The 21,336-nt window shown below is 43.5% G+C and overlaps 1 protein-coding gene across 1 annotated transcript; it reads left to right on the top strand.

Moving 5' to 3' along the window:
* Positions 1–438: 438 nt before the first annotated feature.
* Positions 439–21,132, top strand: fam98a (family with sequence similarity 98 member A). The gene is made up of 8 exons (XM_079169112.1): positions 439–640; positions 1,333–1,481; positions 1,879–2,013; positions 11,806–11,987; positions 16,281–16,361; positions 16,468–16,584; positions 17,190–17,357; positions 19,694–21,132. The coding sequence occupies exons 1-8, from the start codon at positions 603–605 to the stop codon at positions 20,465–20,467; spliced, it is 1,644 nt and encodes a 547-aa protein (XP_079025238.1). The 5' UTR covers positions 439–602; the 3' UTR covers positions 20,468–21,132.
* Positions 21,133–21,336: the final 204 nt, after the last annotated feature.

Here is a 21,336-nt window from a genome sequence, read left to right as displayed (position 1 = left end):
CCCTTCACCATCTTTAAGTTACTGTCTAAATGAATGCTACGATTATTTATTTTTTATAGCTACATGGTCAAGTTTCTTATGGGAAATTGAAATAACAGCTCTACTAAATTAGAACAATTGCACACTTTTTTGATTATCAAATTTTCCTTTTGGTTATTTATTGGACAAATATTTTTTTATTTTCTATTCTTATGTTGTAATTTCAAGTTTCAAGTCTTTATTTGTCAACAATTATAGTGGAGCCAATACACACAATATATTGTGGCCCAGTTAATCCTACACTCACCAAAATGGGCCCATATCTTATGTTGGATATTAATACCTTCTCTACTTTATTTAAATTCCTTAATCGAAATCAATACCAAGGTGTATGATTATATATGAAGAGGAACAAAGGGAAGTAGTATCCGCACTTAAGAAGCAACACATTAGAATACATCGTGGCTCCGGTAGGGGCGCTAGAGCATCGGTAAGCTGTTTACAAGCCGCCAATGAATCCAAAGAGTAAGTAGAAGAAGTTAAACGTGTATCAGCTGAGCTGGCTGATGTGAAAACTATATTTCATTGTACGTGATTTTAGAGCACAACTATAGATTATTGGGATGGAGAATGACATTCTTGTCTCTCTTGAAGATTTAGGGTAAGTTATGAAATACTAAATGTGTCTCCCGCTGTATGAATATGATGTGCGAAAGCTGCCATTCCATTGACCAGCCTTGCCAGTCTTTCTTATTTTAGCCAGCCCATTTACGTGACAGGGTAGCTTGCTTTAGCAAAACGGCTAACGTTAACATGCTGTTGTAGCTAACGCTTCGTCTGACGGTTTGTCATCGCTAATGAACGTGCAGTGAACCGTGGCCATCTCTGCGTACGTCCCGGGTATTAATAGACCCACACACTGGTTTTACATGTGCCTGAAGCTGCGTCAGCACAAGCTGCTCCCGTCATGATTGATATGAGGATAGCTCCAACACATTCGTTTCTGTTAATCAGTTCTAGCCCCACTCTCTAAAAATACCTGATTTATTGTGATTACGCTCAGATATCTTGTAGCCTCTCACAGGTCAGTAAAGGTCTCGAGACAAATCTGTCTCTGTGCGCAAGTAGGTTTCCCAATAATAGTTAACGACTTTACTAAAGAACCAGTTTTTAAAATGTGGTTTGACTTTAAAGGCACTTTGAAGGTGACGTCTTGAGTGTCAGACCCTCATTGAATCAGTCTTCAGTATGGCTTATCATTATGCTGTACTGATGAGGGAAGCAAAGAGGTGTGCATGTCAGATTACATATGGCTTGATGTGTGTTTTACATGAGCTGTGTGTGTTACTGTAGGTACCAAGGCCCTCTGTTGGAGGAAGGAGCTCTGGATCCTGCTGTGAGCAGAGGAGCCGCTTCACCTGAGTTTACTAAGCTTTGTGCATGGATCGTCTCCGAGCTTAGACTCTACTGCAGGCTGGAGGAGAATGTCCACGCCACCAACTGTGAGGCACATTCTATCACCATGAATTCATCTGAATTAATAGAACATATTTAATAGTGACAGAAGAGTGGTTTGAGTATCCATTCCTTTTCTTGCTAGCTGAAAGTTTATATCAAAGGCAAAGAAATGAAAAATGAAATATATATACATGTTAAATGACATTATGGTTTTGTGGGCAATTAAGTAAGTCATTATGTTGGATTACTAAGATGTTAACCAATGGTAGAATTTGCAAATTCAAGAGTAAGGTTTCTGTTTGAGGTCTGCCAAGTTGCTGCTAACACGTCTACTGTAACTGTGTAAAAGATTTAACCCGACTATTTTTGTGTGTGTGTCCGTGTGTGTGTCCGTGTGTGTGTCCGTGTGTGTGTCCGTGTGTCCGTGTCCACCCCTCCCAGGTCCAAGCGAGGCAGAGGCCTTCCAGCTGGAGATGAGCGGCCTGCTGTCAGAGCTCGCCTGTCCTTACTCTGTCCTCACCAGCGGAGACATCACCCAGAGGCTCCTCAACAGGACCGACTGTCTGCTGCTCCTCAGTATGATAACAGTACTTTGCAGCTTTTCAATTCAAAATTCTTTTATTGAAGAAAAAGCATTGCTCCATTAACTCATGAGGTTAAAGACTTTTGCACTTTAAGTGGACTGTTGTACCACACCCACCTTTGATTAAGTGTTGCATAGTCATACAGTGTTTCCTCTAGGTTGACTGCTAACTCGATTACACCACACCTTATTCCATTCCCAAATTTAACACTTTTAAAAGTTACTTTAAATATTCATGAGTTACTTTTCAAAAAAGTTATTGTTATTTTTCAAAATCCACAGGAACCCCTCTTCACATCAGCATAAATTAGATCCACTGCACAGAAAGAAAAACATGACTTCTATGGCTGTTTCTCCTGTTACAGCCGTTATTTACCTCTTACAATGCCAGGGAAATTATGACTGGTGAGTTAACTGCATAACAAATTAATCTACGCACACAAGGCCTCCTTTAGGCCTTTAAACATTGGGTCGTTTTTTTGTGTGATTTAACTCACTCGTCTGTTGTTTTTGTCATGAGTGTGATGAAAAAGTGACGTTGAGGTGTCTGAGCTTTCGCACTACTAATAAAGGCATCAACCAACAACGCTGTGCCAAAACGATAAACTATATCTCACCTTTTAACCTTGACAAAGGCAACACATACCAGATCCACTCCTTCCATTCTTACTTTTTACAACAAAAGCCCTAGACATGTACACTGCATAACTTTTTACCAGAGGGAGCTCAAATTCACTCATTCACTCACACATGTTTTTAAAGGCAAACTTAATACAACAACTTACACTAGCCTAGTTCCGCATTTTCGTGTCATTTATTCCTCATGCCCCCAATGTGTAAGGCCTTAAGGCTGGAGAAATACTTGCTTTAACCATGTGTCACATTCATTTCTGAGGACATACACAACCAACGGGGAAACACTGGTATATTGTAAATCTTTTTGCTGCACTGGGTATTGACATTGCACCCAGCCACCACTAGATAGCAGCGGAAGGAGCCTGTTTTCAAGGTTCTGCACCCTCACACAGGTGCAAAAATAATAGGAGAATACAAGTGCAATTATTCATAATATGGTAAACATCCACTCTACTAATGTGTCAAAATTGGTTAAAAAACACATTTTCTTCATTTAAAGGCCACACAACAGACATATTCAAGCATTTCCCATTTCTTGTATTGTTTGTTTTAATTATTGTATCATTTATGTTTCTGTGTCAGTACCAGTATAGGCTGTGAGCTGTTCGGTTACCTTTGCCAGTTCATTTTGGCAGATAACTGCCAGATTTTGTTAAAGGTTTTCGACTACCCCACACAGCATTTTGCATTCCAGCTGATGAGACTTGTTCACTTTTCACCTGATGCTTTTGGCTTAAGCTGTAGATATACTTGCTTTTAATTACTAGGGTTGTGCAAAAATATCGATAAATATATCGCAATATATTGTGATATTTCATATCGTGACACGTCTATCGCAATGCATATTGTATCGTGAGGTGCTTGCCATAACACAGCCCTATTAATTACTCTTTTGTGTGCACATGATGGCTGCCTTGCGTATCTTGCGTCCGTTTGGTTATGCACATCCTCACACATTCACACTACGCTTCCGCAAGATGCAATACACCCATGAATGGTAGGGGCAGTGTGGTGAAGTGACTGGGTCGGGTCAACAGGCACGTCGGCAGCGACGACGGTAGTGGAACGTTTTTCTTCATAGTGACAAGTGTAGTAGGTTGGAAATGCTACAGGGTTAATTTGTATTAAAACAGACCCCCCCCCACACACTTTTTGTTAATAATTGAACTGTTCTAACTCTTCAGACTTTATATCAAGGTAATACACGATCACGTCAGTAGATGGCGCTTTGGTGCTGCTGTGGATCCATTAGAGACGAACGTAGCTACAGGCTCCGCTCATGCGCAGCTCAGAATTAAACTAGCTCTGGCCTGAGCGTGATGCTAACATCGATCCCGTCTCTGTATTAATCCACAGTGAGATCAGTTGGCTACACAGTGCTCCCTAGCCTGTGTAACCTTTGCTGCCGGTCCAGATTTCCCCTAGGTCTGGTGCCGGTAACAATTGGGGGCTCGTCCGGGATCATCTAGCGTCCTTGCCTGGTGAAGTGGGTGCTGAGATAACGTGAACAGGTGTTCCAAAGCTTCAGGGAAGGCTGCAATATAGTGCGTCATCCAGAGAGCGGAGTCCACCGTTGTAACGTTATAATGGCCACTGTCACCCCGCGGCGGACGTTGGTCTTCCAGATCCAGAAGAGACTGTCCGACTTGAGTGAAAGTCAACTCCTGAGAGTTGCGAGTTCAATTGATGATGGTGGTGCAACTAGCAACATTGATGATCTGAGTGAACCAGAACTGTATGACCTGATTGTTGACTACATCAGAAGTGAGAAATTGTTAGTCCTGGAGGATGGAGGTATGTCCCAACTTCTTCTCCTCGAAGACATGCTGAGTGACCTGCTGGCCACAGACACCGAAGGGGTTGGAGCTCACCAGGCTGCGCCTTCTGAGAGAGGAGATATAGCAGTCGACCAACCGGGATGCCACACTACTCCTCATCCTGAATACAACCATCCAGACAGACATCCAACTTCACCAATCACAGACATTCCCACACATCCATTGCACATGGACAGAGATGCCTGTCCCAACCCATCTACAGAGAACAGAGACTTCGATACACAGCCAGCCAGGAGCCTCACTACTCCAGTATCGACCAAGTTGCTCACAGCAGGTGTTGGGGGTGCTCCCCATGGTAGGGTGAGTCTATCTTCCAGTATGGGAGAACAGGTACTGAAGTTTAATGATGTGGCTGCCCTGCTCCCACGCAGAGAGTTTAAGCTACATGGTGGACAAATTTCTGATGTTGGTTCTGACATGTCATACAGCAGTCTGTGTAAACAAATAGATGGAGGTTTGCAAGAAGGTTTTACTGAGTCAGAGGTAATTCGAACTGTGATTAAGATCATAAAAGCTGGTTCGTTCAGAGATATGCTAACTAACAAAGATGACTTAACTGTTAATGAGCTAAAACGTTTTCTCCGTGCACACATCAGGGATAAAAATAGTACTGAGCTTTTTCAAGAGTTAAGTAACGCTAAACAGCAAGACAAAGAGAGCCCACAGCAGTTTTTGTACAAAACCATGGGTTTAAAGCAGCGAGTGTTATTTGAGTCACAACAGCCTGGTGCAGAGTTTAGCTATGACAAAAGGCTAGTTCAAGGTACCTTTCTCCACACACTTTACCAAGGGTTAAATGAGAAAAACAACCATGTTCGACATGATCTAAAACCCTTCCTCAAAGACCTACAGGTTAGTGATGACTTTCTCTTAGATGAAATCACTAAGTCTACTAGTGAGGAGGAAGAAAGACTAAAACGACTTGGCACAGTAGCTAAAACCCGACCAGTGACTATAAGCACAGTTCAGCTTGACAGTAGTGACTCAATTAAGCAAGCTAAAGTTGACATTGAGTTACAGGCTAATCGTGCTGCTATTACAGAACTGACGGCACAAGTGTCCTCACTGACCAAACATCTAGCCCAGATGGGTAAACCTACTGACAGTGCGACATCAAGGGATCCCTGCCCACCAGCAGTCCGTCCTCAGGCACCAACAACGGAGACCAGGGGCAGATGCCGTGACTGTGTACAACAAGGCAAAATGAGCTGTCCTCACTGCTTTGTTTGTGGCCAAGCTGGACATCGTGCCATAGGCTGTCTAAAAAAAAGGATGACGGGAAACGGGCTGAGGTCACTGGAGCGGGACAGCCAGTGACTGTGACAGCTGAAGAGGTCCCAGCACCGGCCAGGTCTGTAAAAGCAAAAACACAGTGTCAACCACCACCAAGAAAGTGTCTAGCACAGCTCATAGGAAAGCGATGTATGGTTTCATGCGCCATCAACGGAGTCCCTCTCCAAATGCTGCTCGACTCAGGGGCTCAAGTGACTATGATAGGGAGAGCATGGATGAAAAAAACACTTCCCAACGTCCAACTCCAGCCACTCCAATCCCTCCTTTTCGACCGGCCCTTGGAGATTTCGGCAGCTAATGGTACAGATGTTCCCTTTGATGGATGGGCAGACGTTGAACTCCAGGTCTGTAGTGAAAATTATGGACATGTCACCATACAAGTGCCAGTATTGATCAGCAAGAATGTTCTTAACTCTCCTCTTTTAGGAAGTAACGTTATAGCTGAGATGATCAAAACAAACAAAGAACAGAGAGGTGAAGCTAATATTTCCGCGTTACTTAAAGAAGCATTAAGTGTCAGTGACAGTGCAGTGGAAGCCCTAGTTTCTACTCTCCAGATTTTGACCCCTGAGGAGACTGCTCCTGAGACCGAGTACAGTGTGAGGACAGGAAAGAGAGGAGTAACTATTCCTGCAGAGCAGATTTGTGAGGTGAGGTGTAGAGTCAGAGAATGGCCAAAGGGCGGGACAATGCTGTTTCAACCCAATCTATTGAGTCACTGTCCTGAAGGGTTAGAGCTGTTTCCGGCTTTAGTGGATGTTCCAAGTGGGTACACAAAAATTGTTAAAATCCCTATTCAGAACCCCACTAAACACGATATCTATCTCACAAAGAGAACAGTTATAGGCACGTTGGAGGAAGTTATAGAAGTGAAACCAGTTAACTGTTTTCCAGGTGGTTCAGAGCCAATGTCCCATCCCACGGTAAACACCTACTCAGCTCAGTTAAACACAAACCAGCAGAGAGAAACAAGAGATGAACATGAGATGAAGGGCATGTCAAAACAGAGCTGGCATCCACCTGTTGACGTGTCACACCTGAGGGAGGAAGAACAAAAGATAGTCAGAGACATGTTGTATGAAGAGTCAGATGTATTTGCCAGGGACGATTCTGACATTGGTTGCATCCCAAACTTGCAGCTGCAAATCCACCTAAATGACAAAACACCAGTCCAAACGTCCTACAATTCAGTCCCCAAGCCCTTGTACCAAGAGGTAAAAGAATATGTCCAGAACCTGCTTGACCACGGTTGGATCAGAAAATCCATCTCACCCTACTCGTCTCCATTGGTCTGCGTCAGAAAAAAAGACAAGAGTTTACGTCTGTGTGTTGACTTTCGAGGCTTGAACCGCAAAACTGTCCCTGACCGCCACCCTCTTCCGCGCATCCAAGACCTGCTGGATAATCTCGGGGGATACTCGTGGTTCTCAATACTCGATCAAGGCAGTGCATACCACCAGGGCTTTGTCGATGAGAGTTCCAGACACCTGACTGCCTTTAGCACGCCTTGGGGGCTGTATGAGTGGATTCGACTTCCATTTGGCCTTACCAATGCTCCAGCAGCATTTCAAAGATGCATGGAGGGAGTCCTTGATGGTCTAAGGGATGAGTGCTGCTCTCCATATTTAGATGATGTGCTCTGCTTCTCCAAGACCTTTCATGACCATGTTGACGACCTGAGGCGGGTTCTTGGCCGCCTTCGAGAACACGGTATTAAGTTACGCCCAAACAAATGTGAGCTTTTTAAAAGTCAGGTCAGATATCTAGGGCGCTTAGTGACCAGGGAAGGCATCCAGATAGACCCTCAAGACCTTGAGGCCGTTCAGCACCTGAAGGATAGAAAGCCAAAGAATGTGGGAGAGGTCAGAGCGCTCTTAGGGTTTCTAGGTTATTATAGAACCTTCATACAGGACTTTTCTAGAATAGCCAGGCCACTGTTTCAGCTAATAGAGAGTCCTAGAGACTCTACCCACAAAACCAACCCAGCTAAATCAAACAAGACCAAGGCGAGGGACGTAAATAGTGGTCAGCTTTCATCTAAAGTACCTGTCCAGTGGACACCACAACACAGTGCTGTGGTGTCGCACCTTGTTGACATGCTAAGCAGTCCACCTATCCTGGCCTACCCAGACTTTGATTTGCCATTCGTCCTTCACACTGACGCATCGAATGAAGGTCTGGGGGCAGTGCTCTATCAACAGCAGGGAAACGAACTCCGTGTCGTCGCTTATGGTTCCAGGACACTCTCACCAGCTGAGAAGAACTACCATCTCCATTCTGGCAAGCTGGAGTTCCTGGCCTTAAAGTGGGCAATCTGCGATAAATTTAGAGATTACCTCTATTATGCACCCACTTTCAGCGTATACACGGATAATAACCCCCTTACTTATGTTTTGAGTACGGCCAAGTTGAATGCAGTTGGACATCGTTGGGTGGGTGAGTTAGCTGACTTCCATTTCACCATCAGATATCGACCAGGCAAGTCAAATGCAGATGCTGACACCCTGTCACGATATCCAGTACCACTTCGCACCCACCTAAAAGAGTACACAGAAACAATGCCCCCAGATGTTGTCTCTGCCATCTGGCAGGGGGACAAAGCTATGAGGGACAGTGACGTGCCATGGGTGGCTGCACTACAGCTGCATCATGATGCAGATGACACACTTTGTGAAGGCATTCCGGTTATCACTCCAGAAAGTGTGAGAGCGGCTCAGAAGGAGGATGCTCCCATCTGTGAGGTGATAAACCTAAAAAAAAGAGGCTGGAATCCTAATGAAAAAGATAAGAAACAAATGGGACGAGAGACACGCAGAATCGTACATGAATGGAACAGACTCACACTTGACATGGGAATACTGTACAGGCAGACAGGACAACGGAAACAGTTGGTCCTTCCCAGTAAACTGAAGTTGACTGTGCTGAAACACCTGCATGATGATATGGGGCATGTTGGCGCAGACAAAGTCATCCACCTGGCGAGAGAGAGGTTTTATTGGCCCTTCATGCAACGTGAAATTGAAGACTACGTCATTCGTCAGTGCCAGTGTGTTAAACAAAAGCGGCCAATCATTCCAGAGAGAGCACCAATGGGTTCAATAACAACCAGTGCCCCATTTGAGCTTATCTCGATTGACTATCTCCATCTTGAACGAAGTAAAGGTGGCTATGAGTACATTTTAGTCCTGATAGATCACTTCACTCGCTTTGCACAAGCCTACCCGACAAAGAATAAGTCAGGCAGAACAGCAGCTGAGAAAATCTTCTATGACTTTATTCCACGCTTTGGTTACCCTGAAAAGCTACATCATGATCAGGGCCGGGAGTTCGAGAATAGTCTTTTCCAGAGACTCCAGCAGCTTGCAGGAATCGCCCACTCTCGAACCACCCCTTATCACCCGCAGGGCAATCCCGTTGAGCGTCTGAACAGGACACTTCTACAGATGCTCCGCACTCTGCAAGAGGAGAAAAAGGCAGAGTGGAAGGATCACTTACCCCACATAGTACACGCGTACAACTGTACAAGACATGAGGGAACAGGCTATTCACCGTTCTTTCTCCTGTATGGAAGAGCCCCACGGTTGCCTGTTGATTTGCTCTTTGACCTGAAACCTCAACAAGAGCCAACGTCCAGACAAGAGTATGCGCAGAAATGGGCTTCTCGCATGCAGGAGGCATACAAGATTGCCTCAGATAACAGTGGGAAGTGCTCTGCTAAGGGGAAGAAATACTATGATCGGCATGTTAAAGGCGTGGTATTGCAGCCTGGAGATCGGGTGCTTGTCAGAAACCTGTCAGAGAGGGGTGGCCCAGGCAAACTTCGTGCTTATTGGGAAAAGAGAATTCATCGTGTGATCGAAAAGATTGGAGATGGACCTGTGTACAGAGTTCAGCCAGAAACTGGAGATCAAACCTTCCGTGTCCTGCATCGTAACCTGCTGCTCCCTGTAAATGATTTGCCCTTGGAACATGATGAGCAGAGACAGTGTGCACCCAAGAAAAAACAAAAACAGAGAGACAATCAGATTAAGAACAGTGACACCGTGGAGCAGGAGTCTGAACATTCTGATGATGAGGAACAATACACATATTGCCTCAGGACCATACCTGTGTATGAAAGAAAGAGAGTCAGACCCCCAAGGCCTGAAGCTAAACCTCCGAATGAACTCAGTGCTGTAGCCTCAGAGTTCCAGCCAATGAGACAAGCGACAGAGACAACTCAAATACAGCAGCCACCTGAACCTGAGCTAGTTGCGGAGCCAGATTCAGTGCAGCTGCCGTTACCTACACCAACAGCTGAGGGGCTACCGCATGAACCAGCGAGGAAGGACACTATGGACGATGCAGATTCAGAAGAGCAGGCAGACAATAGTGAGCCTGCCACAGGGCTTTTTGATGAGGAAGCGCCACCTGTGAGAAGGTCAACTCGAGCAATGAGACCTATAGAAATGCTCACCTATAACCAACTTGGACAACCTTCATTTCAGCCCTTGAAGTTAGGAGCAAATCTTATGTTTGCCTGTGTTCCTTATCCCATGCCATTTTACCCAGCTGTTCCTGAATCCTGTTACTACCCTGCACCAGTGTGGATGTGTTGAACCTGTGGCAACGTGCGCGGTGACAGAGGAGACATTCAGTTTTGAGGATACAAGAGACTGTGCTTTGACTGTTGGACTTTGTGGACTCTTGACCTGGGCATTGCTTGTGATGGTTTGGTTTCAGATGTCCGGAGACATCTCTTGAAGCAGGGGAGAGTGTAGTAGGTTGGAAATGCTACAGGGTTAATTTGTATTAAAACAGACCCCCCCCCACACACTTTTTGTTAATAATTGAACTGTTCTAACTCTTCAGACTTTATATCAAGGTAATACACGATCACGTCAGTAGATGGCGCTTTGGTGCTGCTGTGGATCCATTAGAGACGAACGTAGCTACAGGCTCCGCTCATGCGCAGCTCAGAATTAAACTAGCTCTGGCCTGAGCGTGATGCTAACATCGATCCCGTCTCTGTATTAATCCACAGTGAGATCAGTTGGCTACACAGTGCTCCCTAGCCTGTGTAACCTTTGCTGCCGGTCCAGATTTCCCCTAGGTCTGGTGCCGGTAACACAAACATGCTTGACAAAATAGCATCTTTGATGGTTTTGCCTTTATTATCGTTTACATCATGCAAATTCTGAAATTCTATACGGTCTGAGTTCGCTGGTGTGCCCTCTAGTGGAATCCTATGAATGTAAACAATTTCGCTCAGGACACTATTGTAAGCGTGTGTATATCTCATCCTTACTCTCATTCAGCAGGGTGTAATGCAAAGTGTTGGGATGGCCAGATGCTTAATGTCGACTTTTCTTACAGCACATAGTCTGACTTGTCAAACATTGGTGTAGCGACATTAATGATGTTAATAATGGCTGCAAGTCATGCCAGTTCAACGGCTCTTGTATTGTGCCTACTGCCACACCTAAAACTGGACAGACACTGTTTTAATTAATCCTGTACTTTGCTGTACGGATATATTGATCAGCGGTACCCACACTGATCATAGACACTGAGCATGGGCCAATGTTTGGTCAGCTGGTTTTGTCCATTGACAATTGCAAGTATATTTCATTTTGACAAAAAGAGTGAGTGGAAGCAATTCTGCCATGCACGGAAAGTATGAAGAAAAATAGAAATATAGGGAGCTGCAGATAGCTTGAATATGCACACAATGTGACCTGTTTTAGCCACAATATGTAAAATACTACTCCGGTAATATTGAAGAAAGCAGTGCTATTAATAAAAGATATTTTGACAGTAGACAGATGCCCTATAAAAAGTGGATTGTCTGTATGCCTTAACAAACAAAGCTTATTTTTCATAACTAATTACTATCTGTGGTGAATTTTCTGTTATTTATTTTTGTGCCAAGGCAACTTCTTCAGCATATTTCTGATGGCACTGAACTGTTTTAAATTTGACTTTCTGAAGCTTAAGCATCCTGTAATTAGAGTTTAACCAGTCACATTTCTATCTCAGCATTTCTGGTGTCGGAGTTGGAGGCGTCGAGGATGATCCTGGTTACAAAGCCTGAAAAGAAAGCCCAGGAGGCAGGCAGCCCCATGTTCCAGGAGCTGAAGGGGATCTGCATGTCACTGGGCATGTCTAAGCCTCCAGCCAACATCACCATGTTCCAGTTCTTCAGTGGAATTGAGAAGAAGGTGAGTTTGTCTGGTGACACAGAGATATGATGTGCTCTCACAAGAAAAAGCTGAACAAGGTGAAATCTACATTATAAGTTGTCCATTCTTTTAACTCCTGAAAAACACTTGTGTCCTACCACTGCATCAGTGGTGTTTAATCTACCTTCAAGAGCTGCAAACCCATCGCGTTTATATGCCTCTAGCCGTGGCTGGAGGCATTATGTTTTTCCGGTTGTTTGTCCGTACCGCCGTATGTATTTAGAGATTTGATACATTCATCCCATTCTAGTGAACGCCATATCTCAAGAACACTTTGAGGGAGTTTCTTCAAAACTGCAACAAACATCCACTTGGACTCCAGGATGAAATAATTAGATTAGATTTCTAAGTTTGGCTCATGTCCTATCTGCTTGGGCGATGCAATCAGCAGAAGTAAAAAGCCTACTTTAGGCAACAAAGAAACTACACCACAGTTGCTTGAGCTCGAGTAAACCCAACAAGGCTGAAGAGGCGGACTAGTCAGCGTGATAGCTTTAGTAGTCTCATTTAGCCACTTGTTAGCAACCGCCTTTTTTAAGACATGTAAAAGCTTGAAAATTCACAAGTTGATTATTAACTGACAGATTTAATATTGTAGAGCAAGGTGTTAAAATCTTAAGCTTGTAATGACCATGTTTCAGGCATCTAAAAAAACAACACATTGACCTGGAGACAAGGATGTGAATTAATTTCCAGGTTTAAGGACTCATTCCTGCAGCACTCTACACTAGGGTGTTTAGAAATCTCAATGGTATGATGTTCAGTAGCGTCGTAAATACAGATGCTGCAATTTCTATGATGCTGTACTATTGTGATAAATTACAGTTCACAGAATGCACCACCAGATATTGGTCTGTATAATGTAACAGGCAGCTGAGATCAGAAAAATGGCGACTGACTGTTTTGGGTTTAATCTTTAAACTACAGAAGCAGTTTACTGCCACATGTTTTGTTAAATAATGCATTCTGGCACCATCATCTGTGTTCGGCCCACTGATGTGTCGGTACCGTCGTTGCCCTGAAATTAGCCACAACTCCGGCTCAGGATAACTACCGGTAACTAAATGGATAATTTGTTGGAAAAATAACGTGAAATTCAAAAGGCGCTTTCCTAAGAGTTAATTTCAGTTTTATTGAATAGCCCAATATCACAAACAAACATTACAATCTGTACACATACACCATGCTCTGACCCAGGGTCCTCACATTGGTACAGGAAAAACTCGAAAAATAAGAGGAAGAAACCGTAGGGAGAGCAACAGAGGAGGGATCCCTCTATCAGGATGGACAGAAGTGATAGATGTCATATGTACAGAATGAAGAAATACAACAAAGTCAATCCATATGACATAAATTATACATATGAGAGCAGTAATAGCATTAGTGGCACCAATAATAGCTTATGTAATAATGGAAAAACAGCAGTGGATAATAATAGAACGATAATGACAAGATGATAAGAGCAGTAATAGTAATACAAATGGTACTAATAATAATAATAATAATAATAATAATAATAATAATAATAATAATAATAATAATAAATTAAAGCAGCGATGAACGGGCCTCGCATCCTCCCGCACATCGAGGGTGACTCATCCCAAGTCACTGAACCATCAGCTTCCTTTTTCATGGCAAATGATACGTTGCCACGGCAACAGTGTTCAACAAAAAGTCACAATATTCATGATGATTCATCAATGTGTTCAAATTTGTTACCAAATTTGAGACTGATCAGGTAAACTGGCTGGGAGGAGTAAATAAAAGTATAAAATGGGATATTTCCTTTTCCCAGTAGGTGGCACTATGAGTTATTGAACATTTTGGCATTGAAATGTGCTCAGGCTTGAAGTAGCATCATGCATAAGAAAATTTGGTCTGATTGGATAAGTACCTTGGATTTATTACAACTTATTTTTTCATGCCGAATGAGGGAAAATGTCCGCCACGCCATGTCAAGGTTCTTCCATGAAAACTCGCGAATTTGATAACTTTTCATTACAAAGGTCTGAAGAACATCCTGACCAAATTTGAGGTCGATCCCATTAATTCTGTAGGAGGTGTTTGTTAAAGTACAAAGGCTGAAAACTACAAAAAGGGACGACAAAGCACAAAATGGCGGGTTTACTGTAGCGCCCCCTAGTGGTTGAATGGAATGAAAATTGCGGGGTATGTTACAGGATGCGATGTGCACATATGCTGCAAATTTGTTGATTTTAGGACAAATGGTTGAGAAGTTGTGTATTGATATATAAGCCACGCCCCTAACACGTTTATTGGTCCCTATCTTGTAAACACAAAGGGATATCAAAAAGCTTTTGATTATTTTAATGATATAGATCCAATAATACTTAAACTCCTTCTCTTGAGGTAGGCACTCCACCACCTGGAGGGAGCAATCCACCGGTTTCTGGCAGAGCACCATGGCCTCAGATTTGGAGGTGCTAACTCTCATCCCCGCCGCTTCACACTCGGCTGCAAACCGCCCCAGTGAATGCTGGAGGTCACGATCCGAAGGAACTCCTTCACCTCAAGTATCTCGGGGTCTTGTTCACGAGTGAGGGTAAGATGGAGCGGGAGATCGGCAGGCGGATCGGTGTGGCTGCAGCAGTAAAGCAGGCGCTGCACCGGACCGTCTTGGTGAAGAGAGAGCTGAGCCGGAAGGTGAAGCTCTCAATTTACTGGTCGGTCTACGTTCCTACCCTCACCTATGGTCACGAACTCTGGGTCGTGACCGAAAGGACAAGGTCGCGGCTACAAGCGGCCGAAATTTGTTTCGTCCGTAGGGTGGCCGGACTCAGCCTTAGAGATAGGGTAAGGAGCTCGGACATCAGGAGGGAACTTTGAGTCGAGTCGCTACTCCTTCACATCGAAAGGAGTCAGCTGAGGTGGTTCGGGCATCTAATTAGGATGCCTCCTGGACGCCTCCCATTAGAGGTTTTCCGGGCACGTCCAACTGGGAGGAGACCCCGGGGAAGACCCACAACACGCTGGAGGGATTATAACTCCCAGCTGGCCTGGGAACGCCTCGGGATCCCCCAGAATGAGCTAGAAAATGTTGCAGGCGAGAGGGAAGTCTGGGTCAGCCTCAGGAAAATGGATGGATGGATGGATGGAGATCCAATAATGATCCAGAGCAAATTTGGTAGCAATTGGACCCAGCGTGTAGGAGGAGTTCGCAAAAATGTGTTTTTCACAAAATTCAAAATGGCGGACAATTTAGGTATTTAAGTTTAGGGGTCTGAGAGGCTTTTTTGTAGAGCTAGTGGAGCTGGACATGTGTATCAAATCGGACATACTGGCTTAGGGGCGTCGCCGGTCCAACTTGTAGGGGGCGCTAGAGAGCCATTTTGTCACACTTAATTATGGGACCCATAAAATATCGCTGGCCCGACGTTGTCGGTGCTCGGGCCCTAAAAATAATAATAATAATAATAGTAGCAGCAGTGGCTGTCAGGCAGGACCACGGTCCAGATATAACCACGATCCATCAGAACCTGTGAGGCGAGAAAGTACAAACACTCCGGAGAAGAAGCAAAGTTAGTAATGAGCATTAATGGGACATGAATTCATACAGAAGGAGAGAGAGAGGAGCTGCAGCAGTCTAAGCCTATAGCAGCATATCTAGGGGCTGATCCAAGGCAAACCTGAGCCAGCCCTAACTAGAAGCAATAGTCTGGTGCTCCATTGACTCAATGAACTTTAGGGACGCATTTCAAAGTGCTTTCCATTTAGAAGTGCTGACATTTTTATGTTTTGTGCTGAAAATAATTATATTATATCGCTGCATTTTGATCATGTCATCATTTAAAGTGCTCTGAGCGATCTGCCAGCGATCGCTATTGGCAAATATTTCTTCTAAATAAATTGACGCACAGGTAGCAGGCCTCACCTACGGGTTTTGACGCAACACATCCTGCCGTAACAGCGCGATTGGTTAACATGGGAGTCACCCATGTGAAATTATCGTGGACTGTAAATTTACCTATGGATGGACATTCATAACGGATCCCCTTTCCCGGGATTTTCTGTCCTCACAGGAAAGGCTTAGTTTGTTTTGAATGTTTTGGCATTACCATGTAATAGTAATCCGCAGAAAATATTGTCAACGGCTTCATCCCAAACATAGTTTCATGTTCGTCAGTGTGCTCTACACATTTCTGCTTTTGACAGTGGGGTTTAATGTATTGTATCTGCTGTTTGATCTACCTTTTTCAATGTCATTTATGTCAATGTTCATACACATAATACATGCCTGTTCATTTTTCATAGCTGAAAGAAGCCATGAGTAAAGTCCCACCCAATCACGTAGGAGAGCCTTTGATGAAGAAGGCCCTTGGACCTGTGCACTTGGTAAATACTGAAAATTCATCAAGAAATATAATATAACTCAGTAACACTGCATAAGTGAATGACCGTAGATAATTTTTCTCTTTTCCTTTTGTTCTCATTTTGCCAGGAAAAAATTGAAGCCATAAACCAAGCACTTGTAAATGAGTATGAAGTGAGAAGAAAAATGTTGTTGAAACGCCTTGATGTGACAGTGCAGTCTTTTGGTTGGTCTGGCAGAGCAAAGGTACGTGGAAAGTTTGAATCTTCCTTAATCTAAAAAGTACACAATCCACTGATGAAGCACATGAATAGCATTTTAAACAGGGTGTCTTTGTACACGTTGTGTTTACTTTAGCAATACTGCCGAGGAGAGAGAGGACGACGAGTATTCTCTTGATTACTTGTTTGGTCTATCAAACATAAACAGGGAATCACGCCAGTATTCTATAATGTAAGAAATGGAAAAGCATCACAAATATTACTAACCAATAACTTAAAAGTTCAATCGATTATCAAAATCGTTATTGATCATTATTCGTTGATCAATTAATTAACAAGTGATTGCCGCTCTAAACTGCCAAAGCAACACTTCTGACTCCTATGTAGACACCAACACTACGTGATTGTCCTCTCTTTATCTGAACAATTGTTCTTGTTCAAATACACGTCAAACATGATTTGATAAATAGTGGCAGTGCTTGTATTGTTTGTTTTTTCATTGTTACTCAAAGCATTGTGTCTTGGCCTGATTTTCTGCGATATGAAACCATGAATTAACTTTTTCATAATACTATGACAGATTGCTGCTTCCAAAATAATTGTAGACTTCTTTTGTATGTTTTATTACAGACGCATGCTGAAAAGTTGGCCAAAGTTTACCAGCCATTACGTTCTGCTCTTGACACCAAAAGTAAAATCTCTCTTGCTCACCTTCTCGCTGCTCGACAAGACTTCTCCAAGATCCTACGTACAAGCAGTGGCAAGATAAGAGAGAAGACTGCTTGTGCCATTAATAAGGTAGGATAAACACCGTGTAAGCGCAACATGTTTTCCATGTTCTAGGTTATTCATACACTGTTTTCATCCTGTTTCTCTGTTTATAAGTGATGTGAAGAAGTCCATGTTCTCGTAATTGTTCCATGTCATCTAAACAAATGTTTATTTATTTGATGTATGCCAAAGCAGATTTTTGAAGTAGACAATAACCGATTGTCAGTCTGTAACAAGGATGTTGTCCTCCACGTAAACATGCCAGTTTGTTTTGATCTTTTCATGGGATTTTTCAGACAAAAAGAAAAATATTGCAAACTCCAGTGTTCTTTAAATACTTTTCGGCTCCCCCTACGCTGTCTCCGCTCTCAGCCGCAAGTGGAAGACATCAATACATAAATATGCATTTAAAAGCCGTGGGCACTAAAAACATGGTCTGCTCCAACGCACTTCCAAAAAACGTGTACATTTATTCATCAAACTCAAAACATATTCCAAACTTTGCTCTACATCAACTTCGTAAACAAAACATCCAATAATGTTGAAGCAAATAGTGGTCGAAAGACAATATCTCAACCACGGCGGTGCAGTAAGATCACCTGCCTCTAATAGCTAAAGGTGGAAGCAAGTATCTATGATATAAAAAGAAATGCAACCCAAAGCACTACATTTCATATTAAACTTAATTTAAATACCAAAATATGTGCTCATAATGTTCAATGGAAACAGCTAATTTTAAACCATTTCTTTTAATGGAAATTCTGGCCCCTAATTATAATGAACAATTATCCACTGTCCAAGTTCATCAAACTACCATGTGTGGTAGCGTGCATGCATGTCCTTAGTCGTGAGGTGTGTCAGTACAAGTCTGCCGTAGCTTCTATGATGAGCCCCGAGTTCCTGGGTGACGTGTTCTCCATTAGATTACAAGAACAAGGTCTACAGTGGCAAAACTGCTCTGTGATCGGCACCTTTTTCAACATTCCTTCATTATATTGAGGTTTTCCTTGACTCACCTTTTCCACAACTAATCCACAATGTATGCACTTGCTTTCATCTTCTGAAGAAATAAGTCCTTGTTCTACACTTTAAGCTGGATGAGGTGTTTAAGTGGTCGTTTAAGATAGCCTCTATTTCACACATAGCTGTTTGCAAGCTCTCATCATTGTATGAGGCACTCCCTAACACCTCCATGATGAGGTGGGTTGAAAGTCAACTTTATACCCTCTTGCAGGATTGATTTCTGGATTTTGCCTTGATGGACTTTCTGCAGGGCCTTTTTCAATATAGCTCCATATCTTTTAACTGTATTCCTCCACCGTTTCACTTCAATAGGTCCAAAATAGTCTATTCTGACATATGTGAATGGGGAAGATCTGACATTTTTGTCTTTTTGCGCTGGCAGGTTATACAATCTGACTGCTCCGGCTGCTGAGTTGGCATTACGTATCCAGTATTGGCGTCGATGGGTGGAAAGCATGGGATTCCTCTCACTATTCCCAATCTTTTCATGAATTTGGCGAAGAATGCTTTCTGAGATATGGCTGTTTTGGCCAATATTGCTGGATGCCTTGTTTCTTCTGGCAGGGCTGCACGGCCCAACCGCAAAATATATAGTTTCATTTTCATGGCTCAGTGATTTACTGAAACAGTTGATCACTGTAGTTTGCACCATATGTTACTCAAACATTTCCAACAGGAGAAAATAGTGCATTCTTTGGGGGCTATTATCAGCAAGGTATTAATACACATTTGTTGCTCTAGAAAATGTTTAAAGATGTTTTTTGCCAAAATATGACGTGGTGTTGTTGATTTTAATCAGACATATTTGGTTTTAGATGGAAAGTAGAAAAGGTTGAGGATGTATTTCCAGTGTACATTCATATTTTGGTTTAAAGCCCTTCCCTTAGCCCCTTCAACGCAGAGATTCAGCAATACTGCCTTAAAGAAGATCTGCTGTTATGCTGGCTTTTTCAAACGGGAACCAAACTATAGCGAAATGCTGATTTCAGATAGCCGGCATCACAGCAGCAAAAGAGGTGTGACGTTTAAAACAACAGTGTCTAGTTTGACATATAACATGCGTGTCGGGCAGCGACTTCTCCTTTACCATCCCTGTAACTTACCTTGGAGGGTAAGGAGCTCTGTCACTACCTCCTCTGTCGACTCAGCGGTGGAACAACTCTGTCCCTCCATACCGCGTCCGTACCTTTTCATAAAGAACAGTGAGGCTCTTAACACATCATGTTCTGTCGAACCGACAGAAACTTAAGCTCGTACAAACAACAACCAAAAGTGGGGTCAAATTTGGGTAGCGGGCTTCCCTTTCAAACATTTTGTTTTAATGTGTGTTCGTTTTTCAGGTTCTAATGGGCCGAGTGCCAGACCGAGGAGGCCGACCCTGTGAGATTGAGCCTCCTCCCCCCGAGATGCCCTCCTGGCAGAAGCGTCAGGATGCTCCCCAAGGCGGTGGACACTATGGTGGTAGTGGGCATGGAGGCGGCAGGGGGGGCTATGATCACCACTCCCAAGGTGGCCGTGGAGGATATGAAAGAGGAGGAGGAGGACATGGAGACAGGGGAGGTAGAGGAGGCGGCAGCAGAGGGGGGAAGGTGCAGGGAGGCTGGGGAGACGGTGTTGGAGGAGGGAGAGGCGGTTACAGCCAGGGCCACTATCAAGATGCCGGAAGTCATCAAGGGGGAGGAGGGAGAGGTGGCTACGGAGGAGGAGGGAACAACCAAGGAGGCTTTCAGGATCCTGGCTACCATGGAGGAGGAGGTGGTGGTGGAGGAGGAGGAGGTGGTTACCATGACAATTACCAACAAGATGGAGGCTGGCATCAGGAGAGAGGAGGGGGTCGAGGAAGTCGTGGGGGCAGGGGAAGAGGAGGAGGAGGAGGAGGAGGAGGAGGAGGAGGAGAAGGAGGAGGAGGAGGACGACGAGGAGGAGGAGGAGGAGAAGGAGGAAGAGGAGAAGGAGGAAGAGGAGGAGGAGGAGGAGGAGGAGGAGGAGGAGGATGGGGAGGGAGAGGGGGGCAGAATTTTAACCAAGGAGGACAGTTTGAACAGTTCTTCCAACATGGCGGGCAGCACTACAGCCAAGCTGGCTTTAATCAAGGCAGACACTACACTAGTTGAAGACACAGCGAGGGGCATTGCAGCAGAGTCCACTCAAAGATTGACTCCATATCGTATGTGAACAGATTTGAAATGCCTTATCATCCAATTTAGAATTTTCAGCACGGTTAAAAGTTAACGAACATGTTTGAGGACGTAGGAGATCCACACATACTGTATACACTGTATATACTGTATACACTGTATACACAGTACAGGCTGTTTTGGATTTATTGTTTTACTACAGAGGGCAGTTTTATTGTAGTCCTTTGCTTTTTCATGATGGTGTGTTATTGTTTTTCTCTGCCTCCTCAACACAAGTATTCAAGCCAACAGCTCTTCTATAGATGGTTACTTGATTAGTTGGACTCTGCTGTTTTGACCTCACCTTGACACTTAATTAGCCTTATATTGGACATGTTTTTGAAAGACAGGATTGCGTCCTAAGATTTCAGTGTTGGTGCGCCTACTGTATATCTGACATTAGAAGTGCACTCCTGAAATCCTTAATAGTTTCATTGAATTTGACGATTACTTGAAAACAACTTCATCTTTCCAGTCTTCATTTTGTTTCGGTAGGTTTGACTGGAATCTCCTTTGTTACTTATTTAACATATGTCATCTTTTACTGCTCATGGAAGATTGTGTGCATACAAATATGGATGTTGAAAGGTTTGCATGTGTGTGTGTGAATGAGCAATAAAATCTGAAATGAGAACATTATCACTTTTTATTCAATGGTCTGGTTATCTAAGTCAAGGAACTGTAAAACCATATGAGAAATATTTTTCTCCAGACAGTTTATTTACGTTTTCATTACAAAAGATCTGTTCAGGGAAAGAAATATTGCACAGGACAAAAAAGTTTATACGTACTAGTAATTTTATTCA

Source organism: Pholis gunnellus (assembly GCF_910591455.1).
Source record: "Pholis gunnellus genome assembly, chromosome: 11".
Classification (NCBI taxonomy): Eukaryota; Metazoa; Chordata; class Actinopteri; order Perciformes; family Pholidae; genus Pholis; species Pholis gunnellus.
The sequence above is the reverse complement of the archived record's forward strand: the minus strand, read 5'-3'. Positions and strand labels throughout refer to the sequence as shown.

Bases quoted from the DNA above. Each gene is read 5' to 3' on its own strand.
- fam98a (XM_079169112.1), top strand. From the start codon at position 603: ATGGAGAATGACATTCTTGTCTCTCTTGAAGATTTAGG. The intron at 641-1,332 runs GTAAGTTATGAA...GTGTTACTGTAG, and splicing joins GTCTCTCTTGAAGATTTAGG to GTACCAAGGCCCTCTGTTGG. The intron at 11,988-16,280 runs GTGAGTTTGTCT...CATTTTTCATAG, and splicing joins TCAGTGGAATTGAGAAGAAG to CTGAAAGAAGCCATGAGTAA.